General features: G+C 37.2%; 2 protein-coding genes across 2 annotated transcripts; both read right to left on the minus strand.

Moving 5' to 3' along the window:
* Positions 1-1,736: 1,736 nt before the first annotated feature.
* On the minus strand, positions 1,737-2,909 carry LOC117215949 (glutathione S-transferase-like). Its single transcript, XM_033462503.1, has 3 exons — positions 2,876-2,909; positions 2,397-2,564; positions 1,737-2,139 (listed from the first exon to the last, which is right to left on the minus strand). The coding sequence occupies exons 2-3, from the start codon at positions 2,539-2,541 to the stop codon at positions 1,832-1,834; spliced, it is 453 nt and encodes a 150-aa protein (XP_033318394.1). The 5' UTR covers positions 2,542-2,564; positions 2,876-2,909; the 3' UTR covers positions 1,737-1,831.
* Positions 2,910-6,816: 3,907 nt separating this feature from the next.
* On the minus strand, positions 6,817-14,424 carry LOC117215950 (glutathione S-transferase-like; the record flags this gene model as incomplete). The annotated part of the gene is made up of 3 exons (XM_033462504.1): positions 6,817-7,613; positions 13,179-13,346; positions 14,304-14,424. Coding segments are annotated over 3 exons (456 nt in total), but the record flags the coding sequence as incomplete, so codon positions are not given.
* Between the last annotated feature and the right edge of the window lie 239 nt (positions 14,425-14,663).

Raw genomic sequence — 14,663 nt, forward strand, 5'->3', positions numbered from 1 at the left:
TATAAAATATTCAAAAACTGATACCATTTAGACATAATTTAGAAAAACAATAAATTGCGGAAACCGATAGTTAAAACTCGATACGATCGATACTCCAAAACTCTAATCCTAATAATTACTCAGCAATAATAACCGATAATTCATGTTGATTAATGTTTGAACTCCGTTTTTTTCTGTATGTGTATACAAATTTTGTACAGTTTGATAAAGCGAAATTAAATTATCATCTTTTTGTACTACTTCAAACATTGAGATTTGTCATCTTCAAGGTCGATCACACATAGTTTCAGATTGCGGAGTTGCAAGGGTAATTAATTTTGCAATCGGTTTTCCTTTGATATAGATGTGAATACAAATAGCCATTGATTGACAATATACCGAAGCAATTCTAGTTTAATTTGAAGTCATCGATCCTTTGATATTTTTGGAAGAATAGTAAAAGTACAGAGAAAATAAGAAAAAATGGCGTTAACTAAAAGATAACTCCAATGTATCTCATAAATATTATCTATATATCATTTGTAAGATGTAAGTGACCAAGATATCGAATTATACAAAAATTGTATGTAATGATTAATACTTGAACGTTACTTACATTTATGTACATGAAAATTTGATCTTTTATTAACTAAGTTATTGATCGACAAAATGACTTCCTACATAATTCTCCGCCTGAACTGAAATGCATATCTTTTTTTACGCAAGCCTTATGTGTAGCTAGCAACGAGCAAACAGATTAATTACTTTACACACGGTCGTATCTTATTTGCTGTAGGCGAGTTCTCTCGTGTAATCAACGAAGTACTCAACTTTAAAGCGATAACAGAAGAACATTATTGTATCGACAAAAATCATACTTTTTTCAAAGAAATATGTAACTCGTATTTTTTTTAAAGCAACCCTCATAATGTATTGAATAAAATAATCATACATTTTTTTTTGTTCAACATTTGTAAAATACGATATTATCAAGATCACCAAGGAGGTAATCTTCAATTCTTAATGAATATAATAAAAAACATAATTAATGATTGTTTGATGGTTTTATTATTATCTCTATAATACAAAAGCACAACATCGTGTCAACAGTTTATATAGTTCGTATGTTTCTGTAGGAATTGTTGGAATACAACGATATCAGTCGCATGCGGATAGAGTGTTTGATCGTACAGATTCTTCCATTCGTTGCCCAGCGCCATCCCCACTAGCGTACGGTCGTTAGATGTACCGCGGCGGCTGGCGCGTGCATGCTCTTCCGAGAACTCGGCGGAAGAAACATAAGGATATGGATGGAACATTGGGCACGTCGGTGTCGCGCCTTGACAGCGTAGCGCTTTGTATCGAGAAGCTGCTAGAAGGTTCCGTGGCACGTGACGTTACACAGACATCTACTCAGGTCACACTCATTATAGAGAGTGAGGGTTCAAAATCTTTACAAGCGCCACAGGTCACTAAGGCAGTCAGTCTGTGAATAACGAGCCAACTGTCTACATTCCAGAACGCACATTTATAACTCTCGAAATAATTGTTTAATAAATATCACATTATATTATTTCAACATAAACATTGTGTCTTCCACAGAATATTAATCCTAATTCCAAGATTAAATTCTAACAGGAATACACAAATAATAGTTCTCTATCACAACGTAATCTAAAGGGAAAACCCTAACTAAATGACAAAAATATCGGTAATAACTGGAACTAATAAATGTTAAAAGCAATCAGTATATTCCATACAAACTTCCATCAACACGATTCGTTCTTCATTCCCTCAACACACTAAGACCGCAATCTTTAAACGCTTATACAACCATAAGCAATCGTGAAGTTTAGAATTCGCTAACTGGGCGTCTCTCAATCCAGTTTTTGATCTTGGGAAGGAGGAGGACCTTTTTCTCCAGCAGCTTCAGATTCTCGTAATTCTCGATCAGATCAGACTTGTACATAAAGTTCAAATAATCGAGCAGAGCAACGAATGTTAAATCAGCCCAAGAGAGAGTACCATCGTAGAAGTAGCCGTCATTTTCCTTCACTTGTTGGTCCAAACGTTCTAAAATGAACAGCAGCGTCTCTTCAGCAGCCTTGCGTTTTGCAGCTTTGACCTTCTCGTCCTCCTCATAGTGGAAGGCGGCAATTTCTGAAAATTTGTTTTCAGTTAAATACTATTCGCTAATGTTATACTAATTTGAATACAGTGTTGTGCGAAATTTAAATGATACTGAAGATAGAATTACAATCCTTTTTAATCCTTTGTCTTGTATTGTTGACATACGTGTATCGTTCGATTAAATCAAATATTAAATCGGATTTCAACTAATAAATACCTGAACAGATATGTGCTATCTGTTATCAAGATTCTCATAAGATTTATGCAAAACAGCACTGGATACTCACTATGACGAATATCATGAATAGTATCAACAGTGGCATCAATATGAAGATTTGCCCAGTCAGTCTTTCCAGCTAAGTCATATTGTTTGGCTAAGTAACGGCAAATAGCTGTAGACCGAGCAACCTTCCTTCTATCAGCTACGAGCATAGGAAGCTGGCCATAAGGAGTCACTAAAAACATACAACTAATAGAATCAAAGATTCTATCGAACAAACAGATTATGATGCTTCTTAAATATCTAGCTTCCTGTTATCTGTTTTGGAAAGATATAATTTAATTTATTGATAATTTATCAGCAAACAAAGGGCATTGTCTCCTTAACAATACCTATTGTTCTCCCACATATCTTATAGAGCAATGGAGAGTAAACAATAATCTCTGTTATACTCTGCATAATTGTGTTCTACTTTATTTAGCTACTTTAGTTAAATTAGGAAAGATGAGATTTAAGAAACAGAATTTCTTTAAATTTTAAGCTTACAGGGCTTTATTTCTGGCCAGACGTCCTTTTTGATACGTTCATCTTCAAATGGAATACTAGCATAGCTGAAGAAGAACGGATTGGTTCTGCCAATGCCGTAACTGGGAAGTAAGTCAATTTATAGAGCGGCATCTTCCTGGAAGTATAATATATACAAAGTAAAAACAAAGAATCATTGATGACAAGAATTATATTATTACAAATTATGAAGTACAAGACAATTTAAGTAAAAAGCATCAACTACTAACTACTCGCATAGCTATTTGTATCTTTATATTTTAATATAGCTTAGATATAAAAAGAATATTATTTTTGGATGTAATAATGTATAAACTTGCGCCAAATATTATAACAAAATATTGCACTTTCTATTTAAGTAGGATAGACATATTACCGGCATTTATCTTTTTTCTATAGCAATGAAATTGTTTATAAAAAAGTTTATAAGAAAACTATCAATTAATGCAAACAACGCATTTCAAAATATTAATTACATTCGCACGATTCGTTATCTCTAGTATTAATTTAACCATATGGTTCTATACACCCAAGACCCTCTAACAGTAATTTAGTACCATTACTAGTCGTATGTACAATGTATGTTTGTATACAACTTTCGTAACTACAAAACATTCAGCATGATTATATATTCTTCCAAACTTAAGAAACATTTTCTACTTGCATACTTAAATTTATCGATCAATTATGAACATATGATAACATTTATTTCTTTCAACTACTAATTTTCAAATCCTCTGCTGTTCCGTTAATTGAACGACGCGCCGACTTTTCCTACAAGTATCTTGTATCTTATCTGTATTATTTAGTTATCAATAAAGAAGAAACATTTTCTAATTGTATACTTAAATTTATCGATCAATTATGAACATGTAATAACATTTATTTCTTTCAACTACTAATTTTTAAATCATCTGCTGTTCGGTTAATTGAAGGATGTCGGCTTTCTGTAGAAGTATTTCATATTTATTATTTAATTATGAATAAGGAAAAAACATACAAAATATAGTTTTTAAACGGTTTATTATTTATAAAGAGAAACTTTGATTTAGGATATATATACTATATATATACTATTTACTTACAATTTTTTTTTTAAGATTTCAAAGTCGAAACAAGCACAGGAAATTTCCAAGCCGGTTAACAGAAACTTGAATGAGACAAAAATAACGTTTAGATCTCTATATGTTCTTCTTCCCCTCTGTTGCTTCCATGTAACTCTTATCCTATTGGTGGAGCTGTGCTGATATGTGAAATTATGACTACATAAAAACATCCGGAAAGACTCATTGAATGATTTTATAGTTTAAAATTTTATAGTTTAAGGTTAATAAATTTCCATAAATTAAAGTTGAAAACTTATGAGAACATGTTTTCTGTAACAAAACTTAGTAAAAACAAACTAGTAAGGTTTATAGATTCTTTAATGATTATGTATGTATTCATAAACTAGTTCGATAAACATCGTTCGATAAAACGTCGAACAACACACAACATTGAAGCGCGAAATTTCAAATTCAAGGAAAGATAAATAACAAATATTGCGAACAAATGATATTAAATTTACAATAATCTCATGTAAGAAAAAAATAAAAGGGATAAAAGTAGTACAGAAGATAGAAAAATCCATAAAACTGGTGGCTGGGAAATAGAAAATATATAAATTTATGTTATTAGAGTTTAGTACTTCTGTCGATCAATGTGTTACGACCGTTCGCGGAGAGACGCAGTCGCAGTAGCGAGAGGCGTAAATTCTCGCTACGATTCGGTGAATCGACGCCGCGAAATAGTCGTTCCCCTGTTTCGGTTAAGATAAGAGGTGGTTAAATGAATATGACACAGTATAGTAAGTTATATTTCACCGTTTATTCCAACAACTTATAACGAAGGCAGTTACGCTGGTGCGTATGTACCAGATTTTTTTTTTTATTTATTTGTTGAAATTACAATCAATTCTCGCGTTGAGAATATGTACGAGATGAATGAGTGACTGATCTGTGGGTGTGTCCTACCCGGTGGAAGGATATTGACCGTTCGAAGGATGTGAAATCAGAACTGTCTTGGGAGACGATGCTGTCTCGGAGGAAAACTAAGGATGGGTGTGTCTAGCGCACGGGACCATCGGATTTGTAGGTGACGATTTTAGTTAGGAGAGTGAAGGAAGTGGCTTCGTTGTTAATTGGTTAACGAAGGGTCTTAACCGCCCTCGAGAGAAAGTGGTTAGTGGGAGGAAAGTTGCAGCATACGTGAGAAAAACTAACTTTCCCTTGTCCAGTCGGAGTAGACAATAGTCTTTAGAAATTCTTCGGAAACAGACGTTTGTTTGGTTTGAAGGACCTTTTCTAGGAAATCTATGAGATTTATGGAAGGTACTTGAAACTATAGAGGATACGCTGCGAGTATCCGGTGACATCTGGTTGCCATATTGCTCGCGGTGCGACGTAACAAAATGGAATAGAAAGATTATACCACAGACGAAATTATACTTTATACTTTATTATACTTTATACTTTATTATACTTTATACTTTATTATTACATTTTAACGTTTTAAACGTTTTAACGTTTAACATTCTAACATTCAGTTAGAACTTTGTATTGATTAGAGATATTGTAACGACCAGAAATATCGATACATATATCAATACTTTTACCTCGAAATTCGTAGATTCGTACTCTTCATTGTCCATACAAATTGTGTCATATATGTCCAAACCAAATTTAATTTACGTGCATTAACGTTTTCAAATCCATTTTTTATTTTCAAAGAACATCATATTTGTACTCGGTATTGCCAGTAAGTATCATGAAGAGACGAAACGAGTATCTCGAGTTAAGTATTGTTTAAAATAGTATATAGACATCTAGATATAACATTCAATGATTTTTCCCTCACTTATTGTAAATTATTGATATTGTAAAATTATAATTGTAAAATTATATAGTAAATGATATTGTAAAATTAAATAGTAAATTCACACGATGTTCAAATAATTCGAAATAACGATAGACCAAAAGCTGTTTAAACGAGACACAAGAATTAATCGTGCATTTTATTAAAAAGTTAAGTACGAATAAAAGAAAGAAAATTTTCGAACTTTTTTCGAAAGAACATACATTTATTATACAACATACATACATTTATTATATATTGTGTTCTTTCAAACACAATAATACCTTCCATAAAGGAGCACAGCTCAGATGAGACTTTTTATAGTTAAACTTTTAACGTACTCATAGAAACGAAATTTTTTTTTTTTAAATAGAACTGTTACATTTTACGACACGTATAACATCGAACATTTACCAACATAGCGATGCCAGCGTACATATATATATATACTGGTGTACTGGTCATCTTTTTTCCACACGTTTTTAGCTTTTTAACTGTTGGTGAATGGGCGCCTAATCAGCCAATCAGAAATGGCCGGTATACTATGAATCCTTCTCTTCAATGCTCGAAGAGCTGGATATTTATCTAAAGCTGATGCCCCAAACATATACTCGTAATTTTCAAGGGCCGCTGTAAATACGAAGTCCGCCCATGTCGTCTGAAAAAAGGTTTGTATACATTTATTTTGTACCTCCTCTATTAAACAATTTTTTTAATTTACCTTGAAAAATGTGAAAAATCGAACTCTTAACTAAAGATCACTAGCTTTTTAGGAAGAATTTGGATTTTTATTTTATTGTCAGAATTTAATGGATAATTTTAGAAACTTCAACCTTTGGAGGTATTTGTTAATTAAAAATGACAAAACTGGTATTATGTAAAAAAGAGTAATGTGTATCCTGAATCAATGTCGAATGGAAATTAGACAGTTCTATAAAAATAATCCTTCTCACGATTCCACAACTTCATAGCTTAATTAAATACAATTCTTCGGCGATATAATTACAAATACATTTACAGGAATTGTGTAATATGATAAATATCTCGTTAAAGAAATTGAAATCGTTAACTCTAGATTCTAGTATTCTTTCACTTTCATGTTTCCTATGAGCCCTTCAATCGCTAAATATTTTGCAATGAAACACGTATTATTAAACAACATAATCATACTAAATTAATTTAATGTGACTATTTATTATTATTATATAATAACACAGTGATGAAAGAAATAAACTGGTCAAGTAATCTAAGGAACGATAATACGTATCTATGTCAGTGACAGTGAGAAAAATTCAGATATCTGTACTTAAGTGATTACACTTGTAAGTATCATTATATATTATATAAATATGATATTTCGAATGGTATCATTTATCACTCATTAAACAAGAGTGTCATATCCAGAGAAATGATTTTACATATCTTAATCTTTGCTTTGATTACGATAGTAATAATTTCTATCAAACTTGATGAGGAAGATACATGAATAATTATCTAAAAGCTGAAAATCTTGGCAAATTCATTTGTACATAAACTAACAGGAGTGAATTTTAAAGATACACTCTGCTCTCAACAATTAAAGCTGTCTTGTCGCAACAAAGTTTCAATAATTTTTTATGGACAACATGGCTCAATTTGCACAAAGACTAAAAATTTTAACATTAAATTTGGATAAAAAATCTTACGGTAGAAGGAATGATATATCCTTTATTTTTGCCAATAATCTGGTCGAATTTAGTCAAGTAAAATGGTATTGTTTCGTTCAAAAGTTGATTCTTCCTCGCTTCCTTCTTTTCAGGATTCTCCTCCATGCGATAGTAGCAGATTTCTGAAACGTATATGAAACCAACCGTTACGTTCATTTGTGTTTTTCCCCCCAAACGAAGAGAAAATAAGTTGTGAAAGAAGGAGTAGCCTCTCATAGTACCTACAATTTCTTCATTCTCTTTGCTTTCTTCAATATTGCCTCAACAAGTTCCTGTGATTCACGATACTTGAAATATATACAATGTTACCAGCGTGGAAATTGTCTTGGAAACTTGGAGAATCTTTCAAGAGGAACAACATTGCTAACTGAGATTCGAGAAAGGAAAGGTAAGTAAATCCTTGCTTCTACTTAGAGCTTTTTTATTTACTTCTGACGAGTAAAGTACTGTTATTAAAATTTGATTAAAAGTACCAAGAATGTCGAGATATAAACAACCATTTGTGGAAAAGTCAGGAGAAGCAGAATTATCGAATAAACGTTGTATAACTCTTAGTGATTAAGTAAGAGAAGAGAAACGAGAAAAAAGTCTTTTATCTAGGTCTTAATAAAGTATACTATATTTATCTCCATATCAAGAATAACAACAAGATATAAACAGTCTTCTAGAAATTGAGTAAATATTACATAATTACATCTTGAGCAATATTTTGCGTCTTAGCTTTTGCTTAATCATTATGATAATCTTAAATATCTGTAAATTCTTCACAGACTCTTTGCATCTTCTATACAGGTATCTCGTGATCATGTGATAACACACAGGAAGAAAAAATGGAGGAAAAAACAGCGTAAAAAAAAGTTGCGTAGGAGTATCGTCGCACTACATCATTCGACAATTGATGCACGTCATGGCGATCGTCACGGTTTAAAGCAGGCTATCAAAAACGCGTTTGTTATCGTACGGAAAAATCTGCGACGTTCCAGCTGTTCAGGTGCATCGAATTGTGAATCATCGGCGGTACGAAGCAAGGCGAGGGGCGTAAATAGAGAAAGAAGAGAAGAGAAGGATTCGCATAAATGATAAAATATAATCGTTCGTTCCTCGTCGATGGCGGATGGATGGCTTTAATCGTGGACGATATCGATACGATTATATTTTATACATTTGAAACAAATATAAAAGACGAGCAAAAACCAGAGATACGATCGTTATGATATTATTCAATCGGTAGCCTATTTACCTCGTTTTTTGTTCACCTTCTCTGTCTAGTAATAATTTTTCGATTCGACTGGCGTGACGTTACGTTGGCGGTGTAAAAACACGATTTTAAACACCTGCGGATAGTTGCATGAGTTTCGAGCGATTCCATTCCCTTCGATTTATATTTATGCGATCAACGCGCGGATCGTTAACGCATTATGCAGACAGCAGATGTTACGTAATCACACATATCGTAATTGGAAATTAGTAACGTTATCGCGTACCAGGATCTTCCTGTCTTTGATCATTGAGTAACACTTTGTTGTCCTCGCTCCTTCCGCGGATAACCAGCGTTTATCATATAGAGACAGGGATTTGCAAAGAATAAAAGTTGTAGAACGTTGAAAGGCGTTGAGAGAAACGTGATGTTATCCCGTTATTCGTTAACGCAACGCAGTTAAAAAAAATCCCGTAGGAAGATTACGATAATAGATAACCTGAGTCGAGTGTTTGTCGGGGGATCTAAAAGATTCTTTCGAGTTGAGCGTCTGAGATTGCAGAGAAGAAAATTTGGAAGCCATCGAATTCGTGATGTCGATAGAAATCTTCAGTTGGAATCGTTGTATCATAACGTAGTCTGCTTATTGTCGATAAGACTTTACTAAACTAAAAGTGACTACTAAAAGTTTCTATCCTCTAAATTCTATCTACGATTCTATAATCTAAAAACTGACTTTTGCAAACAAACTGTAACATTCGCTTAACGGAAAGACATACGTGTAATATCGTGATGTAATATGTTTACAAAAAGTGGACAATAGAGATGTTAATCAGACAGAAAAGACGGTTGTGGCTTAACTTGAACTATTCACACCAAACGTACAGAAAACAGCGCAATCCACACTCTATCGGCAACGCCACTCGCAACCTCCGTCTCCGCTCGACTCGCACTCGGCTCCTCCGCTCGCACTCTGCTCCTCGACTCGCACACTCTGCTCCTCGACTCGCACTCTGTTTCTCGACTGCCCCTTTCTGGCCGTTGTCGCATTCTGTTGTCCTTTTCCTAGGCCCACCGCACACGTGTTCTGCAGACGCTCGTAGCCAGGGTCACGTAGGTCTTTTCCACGAAACTATGCACTTGAAAAGACCGATGACACATTGATGGGCCCGACGGCGCCTCGGCTCTCGCCACACTGTTCATAGTTCGCCCGATATTTCCCAGGCCTTTCGTCCACGATACTACATTCGGCCATCCTGCAATAACATCTGCCCTCAGATGTTGCCTTTTATCTCGCTGTCATCAGATGCGTCACTTCGGCGTTCAGGACCCAAGGCTTCATAAAATCGAGGTGTGTGCGGGTCCTTCCTTCGGTACTGCTTCACACGCTTTCTTCTTTTCTTGTAATTTCGCAGGTTCCCTTCTAGCTTACCTATGTTTCGCTCGGTTAGGCTACAGTCAAGGCGGTTGGATACCACGTGTTCGACCTTTTCGCGTAACCCCTTGAACCAGAAGTCCTTCTTGACCATAGCTTCTGTTTTGGTAACCTCGAAATGCCCACGCTTGTGCGCTTGCCTGACTACCTGAGCCCGCATCGCCTTCGATACTACTATTAGCACATCGTCCTCACACTCCTTACACAAAATATTGTTTCTTACTACCTGCCCATCGGCCTGACTGCACGTTGCGGCGTCCAAAATCCTACGGACTTCGATGTCCTTGTTCTGTGCCCTTCTCAACCGTGCAATCAGCCCGTCTTCACTCTCCGTTACATACATAGTGCTCGGCAGGGGGTTCCTACTCGGAGCATCTACATGCTGCATACTTTTCCCCGGCCGATGACACACCTGATACTTAATCTCGCCTAGTAACAAGGCCCATCTAGCCACACGCACACACAAATCTTTCTTTCTAACTACACCTATCGGACTCGTATACTCCAAGTCTGACGATTTGATGACACCCTCGTTTATCCACGCTTCCATCAGATCATCTACTTCCTTTCTTTCCGACGGCGCCAGTCTTCGCGGTCTTCGCGCTACCGGTTTGTCGCTTTTCAGAACTATTTTCGCGGTTATCCCGACGTCTCTCTTCTTCTCCGGCCTATACCCTTTAATAATATCCCGAATGGCTTCACGGTAATGAGATTCTCGTACATGTGACAAGTCGATCTCGTCGGATTGTTCTATCGCGTTTACCCTCAGTACATCCGGCGCGTCCTCGTGACCGTCGGTCTGATCGTCGAGTCGTAAAAATGTCACCTTGCCCCGTTTGACTCGCAACTCTACCTGGTCTAAAAAGTCGGTACCTAAGAGTAGACTGTGTCTTGTCATTACCTTATTCGAGACAACATGCAGAGTGACAGTAAAGTCGTACCCGTCGACCGTCATTACCCTTGTGAACTCGCCCCAGGTACTATTGCCAGCGGAACCAAAACCATCAAACTTAAGTTTGCAGTTTCCCAGAGGTGGTGATCCTAACCTCACATACTCATCCGCTCGTATGAACGTAAGGTCACTACCTGTATCCACTAACGAGACAAACCTGCAGCCATCTATCGACACGTCCTTCACGTACTTTTTCCTCTCCGGTCTTGAGATTACGTAAGTCTTTACTTGTCGCGCTGTACAATTCGCCGCCACATGTCCAAGCTCGTTGCATTTGAAACACCTAACACCTTCTCCCCTCTCCGGACACTTAACACTTAGATGATCCTCACTACCGCAAATGAAGCATCTTCTTTTCTTCATTGCATCTACAGATTGACTGGGCTTCCCGTTCTTCTGGGTTTTAGCCGGCTTCACAATCGACTTTGCTCTGCGCCTCTTCTGCTCTTCGTACATCACTAACCTCTTCCTCAACCCTTTGATTGACGTAGCGCCGTACAATACAGCCTTATTGTTCTCGTCGTCGATTATTCCATCTACTATGTATTCCACTTCCTCCTCCATGTCCACATGGCTGGCTATTTCGAGCATGCGGTACATGTAAGCCAAACATGCTTCATCACTCTCCTTTTTTGTTTCTTCAAGTTTTTGATGAACTTGCCTACTGTTGACTTTCCTCGAAAATTCTTTCACTAGCCCCCTCTTCGACTCATGCCAAGTCCTGGCATGACACTCGAAGCTCGCAAATATTTTCGCTGATCCCTTCAGCAGCTTCCTCGCGTAGACTGCCTTCTGCCCATCCGACCACATGCACGTATCAGCGACTTCCTCGAACGACTCGAACCATCGTTCGACATTTTCACCTTTGTCGCCACTAAACGACTCTAATGCATCTTCGACGTCTCTAAAACTCAGTGTCGAACCAACACATGCCCTTCGACAACATTCGTCACGGTCCTGATACACCCTTCGCGTACCTCTCTTGTATCCTCTGGCGTTTTTTCTGTCATCTTCATCCTCACTTTCGTCGTCGCTTTCTTCTTCCGACGATATGTCATTACCATCCATGGCCGCTCGTAGCCGTGCGCGTAATTCTACTTTTCTTCCCGTCGTTTTTAAACCCAAACTAGCGAGGCGCTCCTTCAACTCCTTCGTATTCATTTTCTCAACATCCTCATCTTCGTTGCAATCACGCTCAGCTCTCTGTACATTTTCTAAATCTCGTTGACCGGTTAGCTCTTCACCGCCCGTCGAGCCCTTACGATACGATTGTCCAACCCTACACGCCCGATTCAGCCTTGCAATCAGCACTGACCTCGCACCCGATATAGGGAGGTTCATTCGCGCGAGCTTATTCCTCAGCTCCTCCAGCGTCGAACCCTCTTCACCCGACAATCGTTCGTCCCCGACGTTTGCCATTTTTCACACTACACAAACTTAAACAGTCAACGTTATCGTCTTTTACCGCACCGCGTACCGGTAAATTCACAACTAGCTCGAATAGCTCTGTTAAACCGTTTCGTTTTCTGTCTTGTCCAATCCCGGACGAGCCCCCAAAAATATGTAATATCGTGATGTAATATGTTTACAAAAAGTGGACAATAGAGATGTTAATCAGACAGAAAAGACGGTTGTGTCTTAACTTGAACTATTCACACCAAACGTACAGAAAACAGCGCAATCCACACTCTATCGGCAACGCCACTCGCAACCTCCGTCTCCGCTCAACTCGCACTCGGCTCCTCCGCTCGCACTCTGCTCCTCGACTCGCACTCTGTTTCTCGACTGCCCCTTTCTGGCCGTTGTCGCATTCTGTTGTCCTTTTCCTAGGCCCACCGCACACGTGTTCTGCAGACGCTCGTAGCCAGGGTCACGTAGGTCTTTTCCACGAAACTATGCACTTGAAAAGACCGATGACACATTGATGGGCCCGACGGCGCCTCGGCTCTCGCGACACTGTTCATAGTTCGCCCGATATTTCCCAGGCCTTTCGTCCACGATACTACATACGTATCTTGTTTGTACTCGTCTTTTCACAATGAATTCTTGAACGTCTGTCTCTGTGGTGAGACAAATGCAAAGTCATCTCATCAGTTACTCACCTTGCTTCAAATCTCCAAGAGTATCGACGAGCTCGTCGCATATCATCGCATCCCATTCGTCCTTTCCCATTAGATCGTACTTCCTCGCCAAGTATCGCGCCACAGCGTTACTCTGCGCTACCGGTTTCCCGTCTATCTCCAGCACAGGCAGCTTTTTATAAGGCATTGCTAAGAACAAACATGGCTCATATGAACACTGTGTAGAGGGAAACGATCGATAGGAAATCACAACACAGCTTCCGAGGCCGTTGCGTTCTTGTGAATAGATGAATCGAAATCATTTCGGTTTTAATCAACATGGCCTAGTAAAGAAATACAGAAATGTCTTCTTTCTCCTTTTTTTCTTTTCTTACGATTACGATGGACATGGTATCGCGTGTTTTTGACTGTTGGGAAGAACCTAAAGTTTTTAAAATCAAGGATAAAAGATAATACCAGACACGGAAAAAATATTAGAAAATGTACACGGTTCTTGTAATGAAAATTGAAATGCAAGGAATATAAATCGAATGTCTCTTGCGAACGTAATTTTGTGTTTTACACCGACAGGATTGATTTACAGACTTACGTTGATTTTTGGTTTCTCTATCTGCAAGCGACATATAAGATTATATCGAAGACTATGCTGCGTAAAACTTTTATTATACTATTTACGATAGAAATGTCGCAACGGAAGATCGAATTTTATGTCTGCTTTGTTCTTTCGACTTTTTAGCTGTGTTCTTGTTCATTTCCGAACTGATTTCAATTTTTTATCCTTTTTTTCCGACAAGTCCTAAAAAGTTTTTAAATTAACGAGAAACGTAGAAGTATTTTTGTATTCCTATTTTAAGTCACCTATTTACGGTTTTCTCAAAATATTCGAAATGCTTCGATTCATTGAAAACAATAAAGATTGCAACACAAAAATTCGAGAATCGTAAGTGAATTAAGTTGGTATTCGATAAACACGATATTACGGAAGCAAAACTTAATGAAAAGTTCGACTTTATTCCGTATGAAATTTTACTTTAAGTAAGTTTAGCCTGCACGTGAAACGAAAGTTTTATATACAGAAAAGTTTGAGTAAATGGTAGATATCTGAGAGTTGAACGATGAAAGTAAAAATCGATTCTTCACGCTTACAATCCTTGTATTCAGGCCAGAGTTCTTCGGGGATCCTCTCGTCGGTATACTCGATGCCGGTATATGCAAATATGTACCGTATATGTTCGGCACGACCACGGGCATTGAAGTAGATTAGTTTGTAGGTATGTCCGTCGCTCATTTTCCTTGCTCTGTCAACTTATCGAGAAAAATGTTACAATTAACTCGTGTAATTAACAGACTGTGTGCGTGTTTGTGTGTATAGAGAACAATTTATTTATAGATGGAATAATTCGTATAATTCGCAAAATAAATCATTTAGAAGGCTGGAATATGTGTTTTTGAAACAATTAATTATGTCGAAAAATATTTCAAACGAGATATAATTATGAAAAAAAT

This window comes from Bombus bifarius, unplaced genomic scaffold (genome assembly GCF_011952205.1).
Source record: "Bombus bifarius isolate JDL3187 unplaced genomic scaffold, Bbif_JDL3187 scf7180000009894_frag, whole genome shotgun sequence".
Taxonomy (NCBI): Eukaryota; Metazoa; Arthropoda; class Insecta; order Hymenoptera; family Apidae; genus Bombus; species Bombus bifarius.

Excerpts from the sequence above, each read along its gene's own strand:
- LOC117215949 (XM_033462503.1), bottom strand. The coding sequence starts at position 2,541 with ATGCTCGTAGCTGATAGAAGGAAGGTTGCTCGGTCTACAGCTATTTGC. Across the intron at positions 2,140-2,396 it reads TATTCATGATATTCGTCATA|AAATTGCCGCCTTCCACTAT; the intron begins GTGAGTATCCAG and ends ACAAATTTTCAG.